Source organism: Brienomyrus brachyistius, chromosome 1 (genome assembly GCF_023856365.1).
Source record: "Brienomyrus brachyistius isolate T26 chromosome 1, BBRACH_0.4, whole genome shotgun sequence".
NCBI lineage: Eukaryota > Metazoa > Chordata > Actinopteri > Osteoglossiformes > Mormyridae > Brienomyrus > Brienomyrus brachyistius.
In genome coordinates this window covers 1,232,822-1,255,615 of record NC_064533.1, presented here as the reverse complement: position 1 = coordinate 1,255,615, position 22,794 = coordinate 1,232,822, and the positions used below count along the sequence as shown (strand labels likewise).

General features: G+C 47.3%; 1 protein-coding gene across 2 annotated transcripts in view; it reads right to left on the bottom strand.

The window, feature by feature from the left end:
• immp2l (inner mitochondrial membrane peptidase subunit 2) overlaps positions 1 to 22,794 on the bottom strand; it is a 147,952-nt gene that overhangs the window by 116,842 nt on the left and 8,316 nt on the right. For both annotated transcript variants that reach the window (XM_048985735.1, XM_048985649.1), the window contains exons 2-3: positions 13,995 to 14,132; positions 1,784 to 1,887 (exon numbers count right to left, since the gene is read on the bottom strand). In XM_048985735.1, coding sequence (XP_048841692.1) covers positions 1,784 to 1,887; positions 13,995 to 14,129 — 239 coding nt within the window. In that variant the 5' untranslated portion in view covers positions 14,130 to 14,132. The remainder of the gene's footprint in view (positions 1 to 1,783; positions 1,888 to 13,994; positions 14,133 to 22,794) is intronic.

The following is a 22,794-nucleotide window of genomic DNA, read 5'->3' as shown; positions in this document are numbered from 1 at the left end:
ATGGAAGCGGCCTTAGAAATGATTTCACACGTCTTTGGAAGCATTTATTAAAATGCTAAACTTCACGCCACTTAGCACTTCAGGGTCACCTTAGAAGAGAAATGTTGTTACTCATAAGAGAAATTAAATATCCCATTTTAACACACCCTTTCAAAATATATTATACTTGGAACCCTGAGAGAAAGAATCAAAATCACATACAGAAGAGTTAGAGGAATAATAAAAAGCAGAAAACAACCTTCCCCTTCGTTAAAAACATCCATCGTGGGCCATCGGTCAATAGGGAGACATTCGCAGCGTTTTCACACCATCAGTATTTAGGCCTAATTCTGTGAGAATGGGCTTCTGACAATGCAACAGACCCCACCGCCTCACAAGGCGTGTAGCAGCTACATACAGGCTTGAGAAAGGAGCAAACAAAGCAGAAGCTGATGGTTCGAGGACAATGTCTCTTTAAAGACCAAAGATACAAATACAAACATATACTGTCTGTGACAGTGCATTTCAGTGGGTGGATCATGGCACCATTTACCATCAATGATTTGGTTCCTAAGGCCAGCTGAGAACCAATGATCTATGATATATAATATGAGAAATACACGATATATGGCAAATATATGATGTGTAATATCACAAATGTGCTAAAAACTTATGTAACTGTAAATGAACATATGTCAGTAATACTCTTATGCACTTCTGCTCCTCAGAAAGATGAGTAAAATTCCATGTGGCATTACTAGCTGGGTCCAGATCACCTTAAGCACATTGTATAATGAGTAACGCTATAAATTACTGAGTAAACTCAGCATATTCACGCTTATTTCCATGTTTAAGCAGAAATAAAAGTGAGGTCATCAAAATGAAGTGTCGCAATGCAGAAGGGCAGGGTGATCATGGCACGCAGGCACGCAGTAACCCACCAGTGCAGCTCAACGCCCGCAAGAGTCCGCCCTAAAATTACGCCGGCCAGGCGGTGACTCTCAAGCTGTCTGGGCTGACCCCCTTTGCGGACGCTAAAATGCTACACAAAAAAACAACAACGAAAGATATAATAAAATAAATTAAATCGGGAATGAGGTCACAAGCTGAGACGGCGATTTCGCAGGTCATGCTACACTTCCTGAACAAAGAGCATAACTGAACATGTGACCCCGAACAGCGTTAGCGGCAAGCTAATCAATCCTGTGGCATTGTTTCTCCAATAAAAGGCAGCGTATCCAGTCCTTTACTCGGTGAGGAAGTGGTAACGCCTCAGAATGATGGCGACACGCACACAAGTGGGAGAGACGAAATGTAGAGGCGAGTCTAGGATTAATAGGCACAGGCCATATTTCACACAGAAAGGCCATCCCTATCATTAACCAATGATGTAGTTTGAATCGGTGACTGACAGGAAGGAGGGCACTCCAGGGGCCAATCACCTTTCAGTAGGGCCAAGGTTCCTGTGGCCCTACCCCCTTCATGCCCCTAACTAGATGTTATATCTATGAAGGTACAACGAACAGTGCTGCTGGTAAGATGATCTAGAAAAGAAAGTGGGGAAGAAGCACCGAGCCTGAAGGGTCCCTCAGTGTCAATACTATGCACTGAAAACGAGGCTCAGTTTGGCCAGGACATTATGTGAATGTAAAGAAGCAGGAAGCAGATATAAGCATCCGACTGGGAAGATCAACAAGGATGATGTCACTGCCTGCTTACTGGATGACATCCACGCTCCACAATACTCACTCAGCCCAGAACCAGAACCAAATAAGCGCTGTGAAAGAAAGAAAAGGCAGCTTACAGGAGTGACACGATGTCCCCACGCTGAACCTGGTAGTCACGAACGCTCCAGCGGCTTAGCAACACCACATCAGACGCCGTCTGTCCTTCGGGGTTCAGGGACGGCTGGAAGAATAAAATAAATAAAATTACACACCGGCGACACAATCTCTCCCATAAGAGGCCGTACGGTTCCTATTCCCTTGTTTGAAATAACAGTTTGAACACCCTGGGCAGCCTGAGATTGTATCTGCAATCCACGTCTACGGAGGATTTTGACACAAGATGGAAAGAGATTCAGATCAAAAGTGTAATTATGATTCACACACTTCAGCCGACCACGAACACTTGACTTCTATTCAGCTTCACCTCTATCCGGAGACACAAAAAAATGAGCATTTAAGCAGCAACCATTCATTAAAAATACAGAAGGGTCTCAAAAACAGATTTATCACCTCTCTGAACCAAAGATACCTTTGGAAGCCAAAGATAGGCCAATAATCCCTAGACTATGCGGCTGGATTAAACAACTGATGGTTATCCTGCAGAAATGGGGCGCGAGTTCTGGTCCGTTTTGTTGTTTCGGTCAAAGGAGGGCAACGACTGATATGATTAAGGCCCACACATCTTAGAGCGCGAGGCAGGGTGGGATTGGCAGTGGGATAGCAGGATGAGCACTGCATGGCCCACGTAGCCGGTTAGGTTCGGGAGACAGTTTGGGGAAGCTGGTTATGATACTTTAGGTAGTTTGAGCAGAGTGAGGTTTCAGCAGCTGTCTGCGCTTCTCGCCATAATTTGACAGCACAGGGAATGACTAGTTACTGCTGCTTTCTACTTCCCACATTTCCAGTAGCTAAACAGAGATGGTTAGCAGCTCTCCTGGCTGTTTTTCACTTTTATTGTTGTTGGCCCCCCTCCCCTGACAAGGCCCCCTCCCCTCTCGAGTTCGGTCACTCCGTCACACGGCCCCCCCCTCCCCTCTCGAGTTAGGTCACCCCGTCCCAAGGCCCCCTCCCCTGTCGAGTTAGGTCACCCCGTCCCAAGGCCCCCTCCCCTGTCGAGTTCGCCCCCCCCGTCACACAGCCAACTCTCCTCCCCGGTTCTATTCTTCATGTTGTTATCTCCGCGCTGGTGGCTGCTGGTCATTTCTACTGCTTCCACCACCTCAGCATAAGCGCTCTGCTCACTCTGGATGAAAACACAAAAAGGTAAGGGGGGCACCTCGGGGTTAGAGGAGAGACCCACCTCCCCCCACCCGCCCTGCTGCCAGCATGCAGTCAATGAGTAAAAGCATCATTTATGCTGTACGTTCTTTGCCTGTGTTGAAATTTCTGCATACATGGAGCATGAATAGAACCCTATGCAATTTATAATAATTGTTCAGAACAAAATTCCAAAAATTCCTCTGCTGGCCTGATGCCACTTTATGTTCCCTGAATGACCTTAAAATTGCACTTCCTGGCCACTGAATAGCAGTCTTATTTGATTCTCACTTTGTTAGATGTTGTTGTGTCACTCCTGCTCCTATCCTGCTTACCCTGTACCTGGGCCGTCACTGGGAGCTCTGCCTGACGTCACTCACGCCTGGGCCGTCACTGGGAGCTCGGCCCGGCCGCACTCACGCCTGGGCCGTCACTGGGAGCTCGGCCTGACTGCACTCACGCCTGGGCCGTCACTGGGAGCTCTGCCTGACTGCACTCACGCCTGGGTCGTCACTGGGAGCTCTGCCTGACTGCGCTCACGCCTGGGCCGTCACTGGGAGCTCGGCCCGGCCGCGCTCACGCCTGGGTCGTCACTGGGAGCTCGCCCTGGCCTCGCTCACGCCTGGGCCGTCACAGGGAGCTCGGCCTGACTGCACTCACGCCTGGGCCGTCACTGGGAGCTCGGCCTGGCCTCGCTAACGCCTGGGCCGTCACAGGGAGCTCGGCCTGGCCTCGCTCACGCCTGGGCCGTCACAGGGAGCTCGGCCAGGCCTCACTCACGCCTGGGCCGTCACTGGGAGCTCGGCCCGACCTCGCTCACGCCTGGGCCGTCACTGGGAGCTCGGCCCGACCTCGCTCACGCCTGGGCCGTCACTGGGAGCTCGGCCCGACCTCGCTCACGCCTGGGCCGTCACTGGGAGCTCGGCCCGACCTCGCTCACGCCTGGGCCGTCACTGGGAGCTCGGCCCGACCGCGCTCACGCCTGGGCCGTCACTGGGAGCTCGGCCCGACCGCGCTCACGCCTGGGCCGTCACTGGGAGCTCGGCCCGACCGCGCTCACGCCTGGGCCGTCACTGGGAGCTCGGCCCGACCGCGCTCACGCCTGGGCCGTCACTGGGAGCTCGGCCCGACCGCGCTCACGCCTGGGCCGTCACTGGGAGCTCGGCCCGACCGCGCTCACGCCTGGGCCGTCACTAGGAGCTCAGCCTAAACCTAAACATAAAATGGGTCTTTTGAAAATAAATAATTTGACAAATAGATTTTTCTTTTGTTTTACCTGATGTTTTTTACACTTTCTCGGTTTGATTTTTAGAGCAATTCTTTTTAGGAACAACACTTTCACTTGAGTACACATCTACCCACGGTCACATCTCTGTTTGGCCCTTGAGCAAGAACCCTAATCCCAGAAAATGCTCCCGGGGTGCTGGACGGACCCCAAGCCTCACTCTCACCTGTGGTGGTCTGTCTCAAAGGAGACCAAAGAACACCAGCCTGCCTGCACATGTTCAAATAGCAAATGAAGTATCATTTAATTTTTTTTTCATTTTAATATTATCCCAGCTACACACGCGCAATGGATTTTTCATTACAAGAAATTCTGAATTTAATTTGAACCTTATCATAATAACGACAATAATATTAATAATAAATGTAAAAAAAAAAATCATAAAGCATGACCTCAACTCCCAGCTTCATTGAAGATCTCTGAAGGCGCCTTAGTTACAGAATTATAGTTGATAGGAGGAATCATAGATGGGATGCCAGTCCAGTACAGGGTGGAGACACAGACATAGACAGACAGACAGGACACACACACGTGTGCGCACACACTCATACGCATGCAGAACTACACGCACACACAAACACACAATACAAACACACACAGGCACACACCCACACACACAGACAGACACACACACACATAAATTCTGGGACACCAGGTCACCTGACCTGGTTTTTTGACAGCAGGAGGAAATACAAAGGAATATCTCCATTAGTATCAACAACTCCGCCTCTGCAAAGCCAGCACCTGCCTGTTTTTTTTACCCAGAAAAAACGTTTATTTTTGTTAGTGTAAAAGTAGGGTTAGGTTTAGGCGACTTAATTGCTCTCTGGTCTTTTATGAATGATTCACAAATACTCTTTTGGGAAAATGCTGCATGTCAGAAACACAAACACGGCATGTCAGTGCTGCATGTCAGAAACACAAACGCGGCATGTCAGTGTTGCATGTCAGAAACACAAACGCGGCATGTCAGTGCTGCATGTCAGAAACACAAACGCGGCATGTCAGTGTTGCATGTCAGAAGCACAAATGCGGCATGTCAGTGTTGCATGTCAGAAACACAAATGCGGCATGCCAGTGCTGCATGTCAGAAACACAAATGCGGCATGCCAGTGCTGCATGTCAGAAACACAAATGCAACATGTCAGTGCTGCATGTCAGAAACACAAATGCAACATGTCGGTGCTGCATGTCAGAAGCACAAATGCGGCATGCCAGTGCTGCATGTCAGAAACACAAATGCGACGTCAGTGCTGCATGTCAGAAACACAAACAATTCAAGTATGTTCTTTTGCTAAAACAGTGGCAGTTGAGGGAGGTAGAGAATCCAATTGACAGGATAAATGAATAAATCACCAATCATGCGAGCCAAAGTATGGCTGCCCACCCGCACGCCTTTGCTTCTGTACTTCTGTACACTGCTATGAGCAGCAAACTGTTTCTTTGATGGGGAGAAAAGTCTTGTGTATTGTTACATAGAGGAAAACTCATAGTACATCCACTTACCACACACACACAAACACACACACACGCAAACACACACAGACAAACACACACGCAAACACAAACACACACACACACAAACACACACAGACACACGCAAACACACACAGACAAACAAACACACACACACACACACACACACACACACGCAAACACAAACAAACACACACAAACACACAATCACCTCGCTGCCACAGAAATGTGGCACTATGCCTCAGAGGAAACAGCGGCTAATTTCATTATTCTCTCAAAGATAAAATAAAAAAAGACCTTAAAAATCAGATAAATTAAACCTATTCGTCTCAAGAAGGCAGAACACAGCAACCCAGGTGATGATGGTGCTAGAAATTCATTTTCATAATGACAGAACAGCTCGGGTGCTGGGTGTGAGGCAGGGATGCCTTTCAGAAGATGCTCCATCACACTGACGGCTGTCGAGACGCCACACAGGGGGCATAAATGGCATTACACCCTAATGCTTATCACTCCTTTGTTAAAAATGCCTGCGGGAGCCAAGCTTATTCTTCAAGTGGGGGGAGAAGGCTTCAGTGTTAAAAGTGAAAAAAAAATCCCCTGAATGACGAACACGTCACATCAAAAGATGACAGAAACAGCAGAACAATCAAACACAGGCCACACCAACATTTTTACCCCCCAAAATTGTGTTTTTATAATCGACGAAGATTAAAGTTCCAATCTACCGGGACACAGACAGGCCTTCAATGAATATTTTTCCAAATGATTATCACCATTATTATATAAATAACCATCTCTAATACCTCAAAACGTCCTTTAAGCATTTCTGTCTGATATCCCCTACTGTCTGAAACAGTGGTGCGTCTGTCTTAATTAAGCCAGATGCTGTCACCGTTAAACACATCTTGGAAAGAAAGACATTCCTCAAAGACGTCTCCCTATAGACGAGTTCAGCATGACACCAAAAACTCAGTCTGTCCATCTGTACTTTCAGCTGAGAATGAGTAATACGTGGCTCTGTGAAAACTTTGTATACAAAGAACTTGCTGTGTGGAGACCATGAGGATTATGGGTAAGATGGAGTGGGCAGTTGAAATGATGGAACTATTCAGTGAGAGAACCAGGTATTTCATCTGTAAGAGATTCCTCTGACTCACAGCGATGGAAGTAGGTTTCCGAGGCTGAAAGCAAACACGTTCATGGACCTCAGCCCTGGCCTTCACACCACGAGCAGAGGACAAACCGGGCAAAACACCTCCAAGAAGAGATGCATTATGGGATGCTGGTATCAGCTCAGTACAGCAATGCGCCAGTGCAGGCTAACCGCGCCACCTGAAAGCATGACGGGAGCAGGGCCACGGTGCTGTGGACCTGCCAGAGTCCTTCACTCCTGGAAGAGCAGGCCGCTCACAAAGGGGTGCTGCCAGGCCGTGTTCCCATAAGGCCGCGGGGCAGTAGCTGCGCTGGCGGTGGCACCCTCATTACACTCCTCCATGCCTCACAAATGCGACACCTTGGATCCCAGGTACCGGGAGACCAGGGAACCTTTACACCAGCTGCAGGGTCCAGCCAGGCTCAGGGTCCAGTGTCTGGGACGCCAACCCCCCACCCGAGCAGCTCTGCCTGAAGCCAGGATAAAAGCCCCCCACCCTGTTAGGTATCTCTCTCTCTCACATGCACACGCACACATGCACCCACACTCATGCATAAAGCTTTGAAGAGACCTGCGCACTTGACATACTAATCACACACAGGCAGAGTGTGGCTGCCTCTGATAGACCCGTGACCTGAGCCGCGTTGAAGCCGCGCTGGCAGGCACAGAAGGCAGGCACAAGTGTCTTTAAAGACAGAAAAGCTCAAACTCAAGACCCTCTTCGGGACAGGGCAGCTTTAAGACCTACGTGATCAGTCAGCCATGCACCGAATTCCATGTTCATCTGTCTGCATGCACAAAACCACATGATAAATTCACCACCATATGTTCAACCGCGGGGCGGTTAGCGCTGTTGCCTCACGCCTCTGGGATCCGGGTTCGAGTCTCAGCCTAGGTCACATGTGTGTGGAGTTTGCTTGTTCTCCCCATGTCGTCGTGGGGTTTACTTCGGGTACTCCGGTGTCCCCCCACAGTCCAAAGACATGCTGAGGCTAATTGGAGTTGCTAAATTGCCCGTAGGTGTGCATGTGTGAGTGCATGGTGTGTGAGTGTGCCCTGCGATGGGCTGGCCCCCCATCCTGGGTTGTTCCCTGCCTCGTGCCCATTGCTTCCGGGATAGGCTCCGGACCCCCCGCGACCCAGTAGGATAAGCAGTTTGGAAAATGGACGAATGGATGTTCAACCGCCCCCCCCCCCCCCCACCCCCTCAGCCCCGTCTACCCCCCAGCACACCGTTATATAAGGAAATCGACAGCCATTTCTTGTGAGGAAGAGATAAGTGCCCTGTAGACCAAACCACACATCTATGTAGAAGTCATTATGTACACTTTGTTTATAGGGATACAAGTTTGGGCATTGAAAATAAAAACACTACAAAGAAACAGAGATTTAAAAAAAAAAAGTTTCAACCTCTTCTAATCATGTTTTTCTCCAAACTAAACTTGTTGAACTAAATCTTATATCCTTTTTATCCGCAGACAGTGAGAGAAATACTAATTCCCTATTGTGGACCCTAAGTCAGCACATTTACTCATTTATCTAACACAACTTACAGCAGAGGGTTACAATATGGGTTTGCCGCCTAGGATTCGAACCCAACACCATTTTTGCTGTCAGGGCAATGCTTTACAGGAACAGCAGACGACATGTTGTTTACGGGACCAAACTACACTGACATGGAGCAAAGCAGTTGGGTCGTACCTGACTGATGTGAAATTAACGACTGGACATATACAGGAACGAGAGGCAGATAAAGGTCAGAGCTGGAGCCTTGGGGTGCGAATCAAACCTGCCGCTTGCATCCTCTGATCGTCATGTCCGATAATGCGGCCTCTCTGAAGGTACAGAACGGCCCCCAGCCCAAGCACAGGTAAGAGCTCCAAGCAGAGGAGAGGCCAGCAGAGCTTAATAAAGGACCAAGTGTCACGCCCGGGCAGACTGGACCTGCCGCAGACTCCACAGCAGCCCCGCCTACATAGGCGGAGTCCGCCGGGTGTTCCGTATTCCGCTAAATGACAGGACTGTCTTAAGCAGGAAACTCAAACTGATCAGTGCGAAGTATTGAGCCATGCATATGCGCCTTTCCGAGCAATCTCTTGTCTTGTGTTTACCCATTGCTTCCTCCATGTTCCGTCTGCCTTGTGTACTCTCCGTGCTGCCAATAAACCCTTGGGTTGTACGCATCTCTGGATCCCAGCTTCCCTTATTGAACAGGCATCACACCAAGAGCATGGGAATCACAAAAAGCTGTGTTCAGAAATACGTTAAAGGCTCTGTGCCCTCTACCTTCACGTGCTTCTCTGTGTTGATATCTGTAGGTTTTCGCTATGTAGTGTTGCTAAAGGGACATCAGAGATTAGGCCCCTTAAAAGCAAATCATGCTAGCCCCCCACCCCAGATAAATCCAATAATGTTCTAAATGTTTTAGCGCTCCCTGCGATGGGCAGGCCCCCTGTTCTGGGTTGTTCCCTGCCTCGTGCCCATTGCTTCCGGAATAGGCTCCGGACCCCCAGCAACCCAGTAAGATAAGCGGTTTGGAAAATGGATGGATGGATGGATATTGTAGGACTCCTGTCACTCTTGGAACTCTCCTAACTTCCCTCCCCCCACTCTGGAGTACAATCTCTGCACCCAAACATGACACTACGACACATCATGCGTGTGCTTGTAACGGTAAATTTAACGCAGGTTTTTACATGCCACACCCCCCAGCCTCCCACACACCATCTCATGCCTATTCAGACTCCACCAGTTTTTTATTCACAATATTTTTTGAGAAGGATGAATTTGTATTTCTCCGTTTATTTGTTGCGTTCTCCCTGAATGCACGAGAGCAGCTCACAGTATAATTACAGAACCTGGAATTATAACACACACAGCGGATAAATTACAATCATTAGTCCGTCCTGTTAGCTTGTCTGATGTGAATGGGAGACATTCTGCAGGTAGCTTTCTGTCCAGTGACCAGCGTCCCCCAAAAAACCCGAAGATGCAGGACACGCCTGGGGGGGGACGCCAAGCACCCTTTGAAAAGATTCACTATTTATTAAAGCCCTAAGGATGCGAGGGCAGTAAAGCAAGGCACGCCACTAAGAGCTAAGCCCAGTTGTGCAGCGGACCAGCACACAGGAGAGCAGCCGGCCCCCTGTCCAAACCATGGACCCCCATCGTTACATTATAGAGTTTCATTTATTCAGGGTCCCCTGTGAATCTGCTTTGGTATCCATGCCCTGTGATGCCGCTGTTTGCTCTTCCAGCATGGAGAGGTCGTTACCTGGTAGCCTCGAGCAGCAGCATGGGGATCTCGGACCCAGACACCTCGTCACATGACTCCCCTCCACCCCAGTGGCTGGTTCCCATGACATCAAGTGGCCCGGTTACTGGGAGCTCCGGAAGGGCAGCGCCGCCTGCCATGGCGACTGATTAACATTAGCGCTCAATCTCAGCAGGATTACCGTGAGGTTCGAGGCAGAGCGGGACACAGAACAGCACCACAGTACTTTGTGGCCCCTTTCAGAGTCACGCTCCCAAAAGCTGACCTCCAGGTGGGCGAGCCCCAGCAAAAGGGGAATTAGAGGAGAATATTATTAGGTCTGCAGCCTCATCGCTCTCTCACACACTTTCATCAAACAAAAACAGATTGGCTCTACCTTTTTAAAAAAACTCACCCTTCCACTGTACCCCAAACGATTGAATCCTTTAGAAGTTTAACAGCAAGGAGCTTTTTCTGGAGGTTTCTATAGCAACACCAATAGCATGAAAGCACTTTTGCCAAGGCCTGTAATTACAGCTTGGAAACATACACTCTAGAAAAATCGCATTAAGAGATGCGGTGAGTACAGCAAGCAACATAAAGGAGCCAGATATAACCAGATCATTCCCCCTCTTTCCATGCGGATGACACCCCGATGAGCCTCATGCAACCGACGATCAGCATGTGTCACCTACAAAACAGGACCGAATCCCACACCTTCAGCAAGGGACAGCAGTGGGATTTTTACATGGAAGGCATAAGAAGGCCATAATTCATACAGAGGAGTCAGCCTTATCATTAGCCAATAGCATATTTTGAATTGGTTAGTGACAGGGGAGGGGGCACTATGGGGGCCAATCAGCATTCAGCTAAGGTCAGTGTCCCTGTGGCCCCGCCTCTGCCCTCAGTCTTCCTCTTATACAAAACTCCCATAGCCCTAAACGTCCCCCTCCTTCTCCCCCCATCTAAGCATTATTTAAGCAGAAACACTGTCATCCAGTACTGTTCTAGAAGAATCCCTCGTTCCTTCCCCTTCATCCGGGCCCATCGCCTTCGCCCACTCCCTGTCCCAGCGATCCCACACACTCCTCCCACCTTCCCAGTCTCCCTGCAGGTGTGACTAACAGTGATCCCATATTCCTCTCGCTCTTACAGTCTCAGTAAACCCCCCCACCCACCGGCCCAAAACCCACTTGGGTCACTAAAATACAGACAGTCAGTCCCTGGGTTAAGACCATCCGACTTACGGACAGCTCGTATTGACAAAATGACTGATGTGAAGCCTACTGGATTAAAAACTGGTGTAATAATAAAAAAATTCATAATGGTTCATAATAATGTATGCTCACACTACTTTGTGATGTTTGTGAAAACATTACACAACTTCAGCGGTTTGTCGGCTCTAGGTACAGTATTGTATTTAGCTACTTTTATAATTACTCTATAATTATTACATAGCATATTATTATTTATCCGCCTAACCTACAAATCTGACTAAAACACAGACTTGGGGAACAGATCTCATTGGTAATGTGGAGACTGCCTGTACCCAAGAAACACACACCATCTTACCCAAAAGCACAGATTTCATCAAAGACACAAAGTGAAAGTAACCCACTGACCCCTTTACACTGTACCTTCACTCCAGTAGCACGTGTTTACTGCACACATCCAATTACGCTAATCACCCCACATGGCCAATGTGATCTAGGGTAATCTGCGGCGTTTTGAATTAATTTCGCTTGATGATTTGGGCGGTTAATTAGCAGAGTTTCAGCTCAGGGCAGGGAAAAAACATGCTGGAAGGGGGCAGAGGGGGAGCCGAATTGAGCGAGCAATATGGCGGGAAGCATGACTGTGGCGGGAAGCCAGACTTTGAAGCATGAGTGTGGTGGGAAGCCAGACTTTGAAGCATGAGTGTGGCGGGAAGCCAGACTTTGAAGCATGAGTGTGGCGGGAAGCCAGACTTTGAAGCATGAGTGTGGCGGGAAGCCAGACTTTGAAGCATGAGTGTGGTGGGAAGCCAGACTTTGAAGCATGAGTGTGGCGGGAAGCCAGACTTTGAAGCATGAGTGTGGCGGGAAGCCAGACTTTGAAGCATGACTGTGGCGGGAAGCCAGACTTTGAAGCATGAGTGTGGCGGGAAGCCAGACTTTGAAGCATGAGTGTGGTGGGAAGCCAGACTTTGAAGCATGAGTGTGGTGGGAAGCCAGACTTTGAAGCATGAGTGTGGCGGGAAGCCAGACTTTGAAGCATGAGTGTGGCGGGAAGCCAGACTTTGAAGCATGACTGTGGCGGGAAGCCAGACTTTGAAGCATGACTGTGGCGGGAAGCCAGACTTTGAAGCATGAGTGTGGCGGGAAGCCAGACTTTGAAGCATGAGTGTGGTGGGAAGCCAGACTTTGAAGCATGAGTGTGGTGGGAAGCCAGACTTTGAAGCATGAGTGTGGTGGGAAGCCAGACTTTGAAGCATGAGTGTGGTGGGAAGCCAGACTTTGAAGCATGAGTGTGGTGGGAAGCCAGACTTTGAAGCATGAGTGTGGTGGGAAGCCAGACTTTGAAGCATGAGTGTGGCGGGAAGCCAGACTTTGAAGCATGAGTGTGGCGGGAAGTCAGACTTTGAAGCATGAGTGTGGCGGGAAGCCAGACTTTGAAGCATGAGTGTGGTGGGAAGCCAGACTTTGAAGCATGAGTGTGGTGAGAAGCCAGACTTTGAAGCATGAGTGTGGTGGGAAGCCAGACTTCGAAGCATGAGTGTGGTGAGAAGCCAGACTTTGAAGCATGAGTGTGGTGGGAAGCATGACTGTGAAGCATGACGACGACGGGAAGCATGACAGTGAAGTACAGCTGTGTACAATGTGCCACTAACGCTGACTATCAGCCACGAATTTCCAATTCTGGCTTCTCAGCTTTCGGCCTGATTCTGGTTTGGCCGATAAAACTGTCAGAATTGCACCTAGGTTAACAAAATGGCAATATGTTAGCATAAGCGGGTTACTACTGTAAGCCTGTGTTGGGGAACAGGCTAAAAAAACTTAATAAGAAGCTACAAAGAACAATAATAACTGGAAAATAAATATTAGCACAAAAGGTGCCAAATGCACCAAATGCAATTTATACAGATTTTCACAGGGTTACATGCTGCAATTAGTATGAAAGAAATGTGAGAGACAGCACCATTCAGAAAGCCTTTGCACACACAGCGATGTGTTATAAATGAATACTTTCTTTCTGGATGACTCCTCCTGAACCCGCAACCTTTCAGGCCCGTCTTCCAGACACCGAGGCCTCCTGCTGGCCAACGATGCAGTACCCGTCCGTCCTGGCTTCAGTAAACAGGCAAGCGGAAGTATTTTGCACAGCGGGAGTCGGTGCGATGGAACATCCTGGATTCCCCAGCACACGATGCTCTGAGGATGAAAGCTACGCCCTGAATGCTTGAACTCAAGCTGACAACAACATGACTCCAAGAAACGGACAGCATCGGCGTCCCGCTGTCCTCAAGCTGCTCAACCCCCACGCCCCCCGCCCCCGTGTGCCCCCCCCACACAGTGAGAGCTTTTCTTCTGTAAACATACATGATGAATCAACTGAATTGAAGCAGAAGTGATTGATCTGTCAGACACACACATAGACAAACAAGGCGTTACGAATTATCTTAACAGAAGCTTTAATTCGACAGACTCATCACGGAAGGGCTACATGCTTATATGACAGGACATTAAACACGATATACAATAAACACTTCTCAGAAGGTGCAAAAGCCACACTCTTATGAGGATTTGAACCAGCCAGTTTTCATTCGACCACTTACGGAGACCATGGGTTTGGAACCCTACTGAAGCGTGGAGGGTGGCTTACCTGCATGGACGCGCCCTCCACACGGGCAATGTAAGCCAGCCGGTCAAGGACGGTCACGGTCACTGGGACAGCCACGAAGAAGCCGCTCACAAAGGCCTGGGCACACCGCCGTCTGAAAGCCGAGCTCTGCGCCATGCCCTGGGAGGCGACAATCATGTGATTTCATAACACCTTGAAGAGCATGGGACCAGGCCGTCTCTAAAGGGGAGGCTAGCCTACTGTCCTCCCCTTTAAAACCTGCCTGGCAAAAGATAAACAGGCAGCAGAAAGGCAGCTGTTTCATTGAGTGCTGGAGAGTTCATCTTAACCACATTGCATTACTGGAGACAGTTACAAGTAATCAGCTAAATATATTAGATACATAAAAAAACTCGGTCAAAGTGACCCACGCACTCTTCCATCTGACCGAGGAATCACACCAGGCCAAACCAGCCTGTTCATTTAGGCAGAACCTCAAGGTTGGAGGCTGCAGCAGCAGAGCAGAGTGATCGCAGGCCGGAGCATGGCCATGGATTAGCATGCGCCGCAAGGGGAGACTTGAGTGGTGCAACACACATTGACCTTTTTCTCTTTTTACTTATCTTAAAAAAGGAGCAGCGGATATCACGCCGCATGGGATGCAGGAGCAGCGGATATCACGCCGCATGGGCTACAGGAGCAGCGGATATCACGCCGCATGGGCTACAGGAGCAGCGGATATCACGCCGCATGAGATGCAGAAGCAGCTGATATCACGCCGCATGGGATGCAGGGGCAGCGGATATGATGCCGCATGGGCTACAGGAGCAGCGGATATCACACCGCATGGGCTACAGGAGCAGCGGATATCACACCGCATGGGATGCAGGAGCAGCGGATATCACACCACATGGGATGCAGGAGCAGCGGATATCACGCCGCATGGGCTGCAGGAGCGGCGGATATCACGCCGCATGGGATGCAGGAGCGGCGGATATCACGCCGCATGGGCTAAAGGAGCGGCGGATATCACGCCGCATGGGCTAAAGGAGCAGCGGATATGATGCAGCATGGGCTACAGGAGCAGCGGATATCACACCGCATGGGATGCAGGAGCAGCGGATATCACACTGCATGGGCTACAGGAGCAGCGGATATCACACCGCATGGGATGCAGGAGCAGCGGATATCACGCCGCATGGGCTAAAGGAGCAGCGGATATCACACCGCATGGGATGCAGGAGCAGCGGATATCACGCCGCATGGGCTACAGGAGCAGCGGATATCACGTCGCATGGGATACAGGAGCAGCGGATATCAAGCTGTTCTCTTTCTTATAGGTTCTAAATCCCCTACAGAAGGCAATTCAGCAATACATTTGCTTTTGCGGTGCTTTATTAGAAAACATGGTCTGGTCCTAAACCCTCTTTCATCCAACTGAGGCACTTTTCAATCTTGCCCAATAAGCCGGGTCTCGAGCAGAGAATTCCCTCAACACCCCGCCCTCCCAGTGCTGGAACACCCCCAGCTTAGGTGAGGGGGCGGCTTAAAGGCCCACCATTTCTCAAGCTGTTTCCTGTTCATTCACATCGTTATACGTCTTTATTTGAACCCCTCCTTACCAGGTTGCCCACCTCCTGGTGCCACCTACTGGGCCCTGAGAGTACACTCCTGCATCAGAAACAGGCTATCTGGAGGTAGGTAAATTGGAGGCTGTGATCCAGCCAAGTGCATCACGAGAAGGTAGCCCATGAAAACCTGCCGTAGTCATGCGAGTGACACAGTCCGACCCGCCTTCCTCCACCCTGCACTAGCCATTGTTCCTGGGCAGAGTCACTCCTGCCATTCCTGTTTAATCGGTACAAACTGAGCAGAAGACTACAATGAAAACGCCAACAACCAGCCCCCATCCAAAAGCTAGCGATGGATAATCCGTCACCTTAGACTACTGAAATAATACATTACCTCTAGAGATGCTCCAGTCTTTCGACAGCTGATTTAAAACGACTGATAGTCGTAATTATTCGATTGGCAGACTTTAATCTGACCGATCTCAAATACTGATTTTGCGGATGACATACAATATGTGCACCGATGACTGAAGAATGTGCATGAAGTTTCAAACGCAGCAGCACAGTGTCGTCACCAGTCTGGCAGTTTAACCAGATATCGATTAAAGATGAAGGATTTGCAGTGTGCAGCATATGTGCAAAAGTAGTTGCTCATGGAGGATCATCTGCTAAAGCATTCAACACCACGAACCTCATTAGACATCTGCGTCTCCAGCAAGAGCAGCACGGGAAATACGAGCATCGAAGATTATCTCTGAACTCCGTGTAAGAGCATGGAGAGGGAGCAGTTGTTCAGTACAGCTGTGCAAATTTGGGATGAGAAGAGGAACAGACTCTCCAAAAATGGAGAGATGCTTATTTTTTGTGGAAAAAAATCCATCAATGTCTTGGAGAAGCATTAATCTGCTACCATGAGCTAAATTCTGCTGTTTTTTGTTAGTTTTTTATGGTATAAGTGGCTATTGTCTTCTTGTCAAATATTGAAAACATTTATTTTAACTGATTTAAGATTCATCCTTAAAGCAAATTTTTCATTTAATTTTAATTTTATCATCCTACTCAACGGCGACTGGTGAAAATGTATTAGCAAGTTCTAATTCCAATGATCTGCAATTAGTGGTGAGACCAAAAGCCCCCATTAACCCTAATTATCCCTCACCTCTACTTCCTATCACTGAGACATCCAACACTTTACCTGAACATGGCATTGGATCCAGTCTAACCCAAATTCATGCCATAGCCATCCATCTGTAACAAATAGGACCTAATACAGTACCAAGGCCTGTCACTGTCACAGAACACATCCTGACCATAAATTACAGGATGAAAATAAGTCAATTCAGCCTCAAACAAATCTCTAATCAAGGACAGCACATATCTTTCGGGATTGAACTAGATGAACCAATCAAACTGGAAACGCCAGGTGCACGATCCCGGCTCCTCGCTATCCACTCGCTCAAAATGACAGGAGAGCAGGACCGTACGAAAAGCAGGGAACTTTGGCTGAGAGGACCAGAGAATGATGCGGGTGTGATGTCACGGTGAAGTCAGGTGCCTGTGTGCAGCCATGCGGTGAGCAACTCTCAGGTCCATTAGTCATTGTGACACAAGGGAAGGCCCTGTTCCTGTATTCGCTGTTCTGGAATGTTCCAACATGGCTGCTTTTTCACTTTTTCAAACAACGGCCATACTTGCGCCATTTTCTTTAGGAGGTCTGGGTGGGAGGTCAGTCAGTTCTCTGCCTAAGGAGATGTATGTTCATCAATACCTTCAGAACCAACACAAGCACCCTCAAACCTTTTTATAAGCTAGAGTCCAATATGTGACGTCATGATAATTTGAAATTTTTTATTAACCTGACCAAAGAGATCATGAAAGCAAATGGAATATTTGAAGGCTGAAGCTATGAGAATCTCGCAAAAATCAGCAGAAATGTCCAAATGACACACACAGTGTGCTAAGAAAGACTGTCCGCTCACACCTCCCAGACTGGGGGCTCCATTCTCACCTGCACTCTGCGTGTGTGTGGAGTAGAGATGCACCAACTGACCGACCAGGGACTGGAATCGGCCAATTAATTATCAGCATGCTTGGCCCAGACTGGAGACCGGCTGGTCAGTCTCATGTATTTCCGATACCAAATCGGTCTATTTTACCCACGTGCCACACGTCAGGCACTGCGGCTCAGGCAATAGTCTCACAGCCGCTTGCACATCACAGACACATGCTAACATGTCATTAGCGCAGAAGTTCTTCACGGTCAGGGAAGACGACATATACACTGCATTTTGTACTACATGCGAAGCCAAAGCATGGGGGAACCACCACAAAAACATGGTAAAACATCAGAGGTAAACTTTGAACTGAACCATGAAAAGGAATAATTAATAAAATTGCAAAGATAGCTAAGGTTTGTTAAAGTTATGACAAAGTAAAAATGTTTCAGCAAAACATTTAACCCCTGTGCTATATGTCCATACAGTATGAATGTATGAAAAAGCCTGATTTGAATCTAGCTTACTGATGACGTAAGAAATGAATCTGCATATCATGCGAAGTTGCAATTAATAATATCAAATATTTAATGGTAAACCTCAGTTTATCTGGAGGTTTGTAAACTATGGACTTTTTTAAGATAAGTAAAAAGAGAAAAAGGTCAATGTCATGTTATCTGGTGAATTTAAAAATACTGGAAATGACATAAGTGACTAACATTTGCTGTTTAAATCTTTGCACCTGCTCTTGTCTGGTGAAGTGAATTACGTCAGATAGCTGGGTGTGCAGCTTATTTGCAGTAAATTCCTATTTGTACCTCTTTCCAGTAACAGAGCAAGTAACTTAATGCAGTTTGGGGGAAACCGTAAAGTTTAACAATTTCTTTTATTATGAAAGCAAAATTTTGCATTGAAGAAAAGTTGATTTTTGTTTGTACTGCGCTCTCCACAATTATTGGCCCTTGTAAATATTTGCAAAAAGGGTTAGAAAAAAATCCACCTTTTAGTGAAGCAGCTTCATTTCACACTGAAAAATTGAGAAAAAATCCAACTTTTCATTAACATAAATTTATTCCAAGAAAAAAATCCTTTATCAAGAAATAATAATCTTTAACAAAAACACATGTGTCACAATTATTGGCACCCCTGCTTTTAATACTTAGTACAACCTCCCTTTGCCAGCATAACAGCACTGAGTCTGACACCAAGCAGGGCATCCGAGTCCATTCCTCTTTACAGAATCTCTCCAGATCACCCAGGGTCCGAGGCCCTCTCTTGTGCACTCTGCTCTTCAGCTCACAGGTTTTCAATGGGATTCCAGTCGGAGGACTGAGATGGCCCTGGCAGAAGCTTGATTCTGCAGTCAGCAAACCACTCTGGTGTTGATTTGGACATGTGCTTAGGATCACTGTCCGGCCGGAAGATCCAATGAAGGCCCAGTTTCTGTTTTGGCAGAGGCAGGCAAATTTTGATTTAAAATGTCCTGGCATTTCATGGAGTCCATAGTGCCATGTACCCTAACGAGGTTTCCAGGGCCTTTGGAGGAAAAACAGTCCCATAACATCATAGGACCGGCACCATATTTTACATTTTGGATAAGGTTCATTTCATTACAGCCATCCGTCTTTTTACTCCAAACCCACCTTATGTTTATTGCCAAAGAGCTTCATTTTTGTTTCATCAGACCATTGAATTTGGTTCCAGCCAAAGTTGTAGTAGTGTTTTGCAAACTCCAAGTGCTTACGTTTGTGGTTAACTGACAAAAAAAAAAAGCTTTTTCTGGAATACCTTCTGTAGACATCTGTGCGGTTTAACTTTTCTACTGTTTGATCTGTGTGAGCTGCTGCACCTAGTATAGTTATTGGGAGATGTATATACAGGTGGGCAGTGTGCTGGTAGCAGGAACATCATGGATGTGCCATGTGCCATTACGTTATGCCTGAGAGACTATCTGAGAGACTGAAAGACAATAAACACACAGTTAACTTTCATTCCGTCTCCTGTCAAGTCTTACAACTTGGCGTCAGAAGTGGGATCCTTTCCAGTGTGAACACACCTCTCGAACTTCGCATCCAGTGGAAAGAACTTCGGAAGCCACAGTAAAACTACCAATCGATCGCACAACATCTGGCACATGGATCCAGACGCCCAGACCCTCTCGTCTCCTATGAAAATGTGGCCAAACCCTGGCACTAGTTTGAAGGTGAGTATGACGTTTTTATTGCCGCGGCACACCACGATAAACCGGCCAGGACCAGAGCCGATATATTCCTAAACCTCGCGGGACCCAAAGGTGTAGAGAGGGAGCGGTCATTCATTTATGCACTAGAAATTTTATCAGCAGATAACAAAGTAGTTACACCAGCAGAATCCAGAAAAGATCCCGAATGTCTTAAAACGGAAATTCAAACAAATGTACAATCCTGAGACAAATGTGATAATGGAGAGGAACAGCTTCAACAGCAGAAATAAAAGAACTGGTGAAACAATCGAGGCATATGTGAGTACGCTAAGAAATCAGGCTAAAAGCTGCTGCTTTGGTGCACTAGAGGATGAGCTGATCAGAGATAGGTTAGTCTGTGGAATGAGTAGCGACACCTTACTCAGAGACTGACCTCACAACGTCTAAAACCATACGCATCTGCCAAATTACTGAACACACAAAAAAAACATAGCACAGCCTTCCCTACACAAAAATCTGTGACAACTGCTAGTGTAGACGCTGTACATGCAAAACATAAAAGATTCACCAGCAAAACGAAACATAAATTTACAAACAAAAGGAGGCCATTCGGCCCATCAAGCTCATTTGGGGAGAACTTAACTAATAGCTCAGAGATGTTAAAATCTTATCTAGCTCTGATTTAAAGGAACCCAGGGTTTTAGCTTGCACTACATGAACAGGAAGACTATTCCATACCCTAACTACTCGCTGTGTAAAGAAGTGTTTTCTTAAATTTATTTTAAAATGTTCTCCCGCTAATTTCCACCTATGGCCACAAGTTCTAGTATTTAAACTAATATTAAAGTAGCCATTCGGCTGAACAGTATCGACATCTGTTAAAATCTAATATACCTGGATCATGTCCCCCCTTAATCTCCTTTGCGTGAGGCTGAACAGATTCAGCTCAGCTAACCTCTCCTCATGAGACATTCCTCTAAGACCAGGAATCATTCTTGTAGCCCTGCGTTGCACCCTTTCCAATATAGCAATGTCCTTAAGGTATGGTGACCAAACTTGCACACAATATTCTAGGTGGGGTCTTACCAAGGAATTTTATAATCGTAGCATCACCTCCCTTAAACTCCACACACCTAGAGATGTAACCTAACATGCTATTGGCCTTAATTACTTCCCCACACTGGCGAGAGTGGGACATGGAAGCATCAGCATCCACACTGATGTCTTTCTCATAATCAGCTACCTTTATTTCAGAGGAACCCATAAACCAAACGTTCAGCGAAACCAAACAATCCATTAATTTCCAACTGCAGGAATGTGGAGGAGCCCATCAAGCGAAACAGGAACTATGTCCAGATTTTGGCCAGCAGTGTCATAACTGTGCAAAACAGAATCATTTCAAAAAGCTATGCAGGTCTGCAAAATCAAACACAGCAAGCAGACAGGTAAACCAGCTATGTACTGAAACAGACTCCGACGTTGATGACAGCGGCGATGACACATTCACCATTAATGGCTTATTGTTACATGATCACCAAGGTAAAAATAGCTGTAGTCAAGAAAAGGAAGGACATTGCGTTGTGACAGTAAATGATAAAAACTTAAAGCTGAAAGTTGATACAGGGGCCAAATGTAATGTTATGTCCCTACACACGTACAATTTCATCAAGCACACCGAAGAGCTACACAAGCCAATTAAGCAGGTTAGACTTGTAGCATTTGTCGGATCTCCGATTAAACCAGTTGGTACAGTAACACTACAGTGCAGATGAAAGGAACTACAGCACAACCTACAATTTCAAGTAGTAAATGAAAATGTTCAATCTATCCTTGGCTTATAGGAAAGGCTGAACATGAAACTGGTCACCTGACTTACTCAATGAAAGTGGACCCGAATGTGACATCAGCCCTCCAAGCCACGTCACTGCTGCAATGCAGAAAAAAGTAAAGCAAGATCTCCAAAGGACGCAAGCACTAGGAGTAATTTAACCTGCGGAGGAAGCCACAGAGTGGGTCTCCACCATGATGGCCACACAGAAAAAGAAGAATGGGGACGTTCGCATTTGCACTGATCCCAGAAACCTAAAGCAAGCCGCAATGCGCCCTTTAATGCGCACAGTGAAGGAGGTGGCCACTCAGATGTCAGCTGCCAGCATCTTCTCCCTTCTGTATCCAAAAAGCTTTTGGCAAGTCAAACACTCCACACCACATTCACAACCCCTCATGGCAGATTCAAACTCCTAAAGATGCCATTTGGCATCAGCAGAGCCTCAGAGGTCTTTCAAAGGGCTTACAACACCTTCCAAAAAATCTGTTAGTTTGTCAGAGACGTGGCAACCTCAAGATTTTGCTTGGTCTTGTAATTCACCAACAGTCATCCTTGGGGATTTTTGTGCCTCTCTTATGATCCTCTTCACTGTATGTGGGAGGGAAAATAAACTTGGGTCCTCTTTCCAGTTCTTGTTCACCTTTATTATTGCCCTAACAGTAGAAATGGGCATTTTAAGGCGAGTAGCTATTTTTTAATACAACAACAACAAACAAATTTATTTTTGTATAGCGCATTATCACAACATTACATTGTCTCAAAGCGCTTTACAGCATCCCCACCCAAAGCCCCCAGTGAACAAGCCAAAGGCGACAGTGGCAAGGAAAAACTCCCAAGAAGGAAGAAACCTTGGGAGGGACCAGACTCAAAGGGGGAGCCCATCCTCCAGGGGCCGGCAGGGATAGTCTAATACCCAGTCCCTGACTTATGAAGATCAACACACTTCTCCCTCATTTGGTTTGTATGTTCTCCTCTCTTTCTCAGGTTGATGGATGACTAAAGGTACCTCATGTTTGTATCCCTGTTAACCAGGAATTCATGCATTACAGCTTGAAGGTTCCTAGTCACTCCACACAACTCAAAAATGTACAAATTTACAGGGGAAACATGCTTCAGTTACATTGTGTTCACTATAATTTCCAGGGCTGCCAATAATCGTGGCTCGTGTGTTTTTGCAAAGATAATTATTTCTTAATTTTTCAGTGTGACATGAAGCCGCTTCACCAAAAGGTGGGTTTTTTCTAACCCGTTTCACAAATCTTTACAA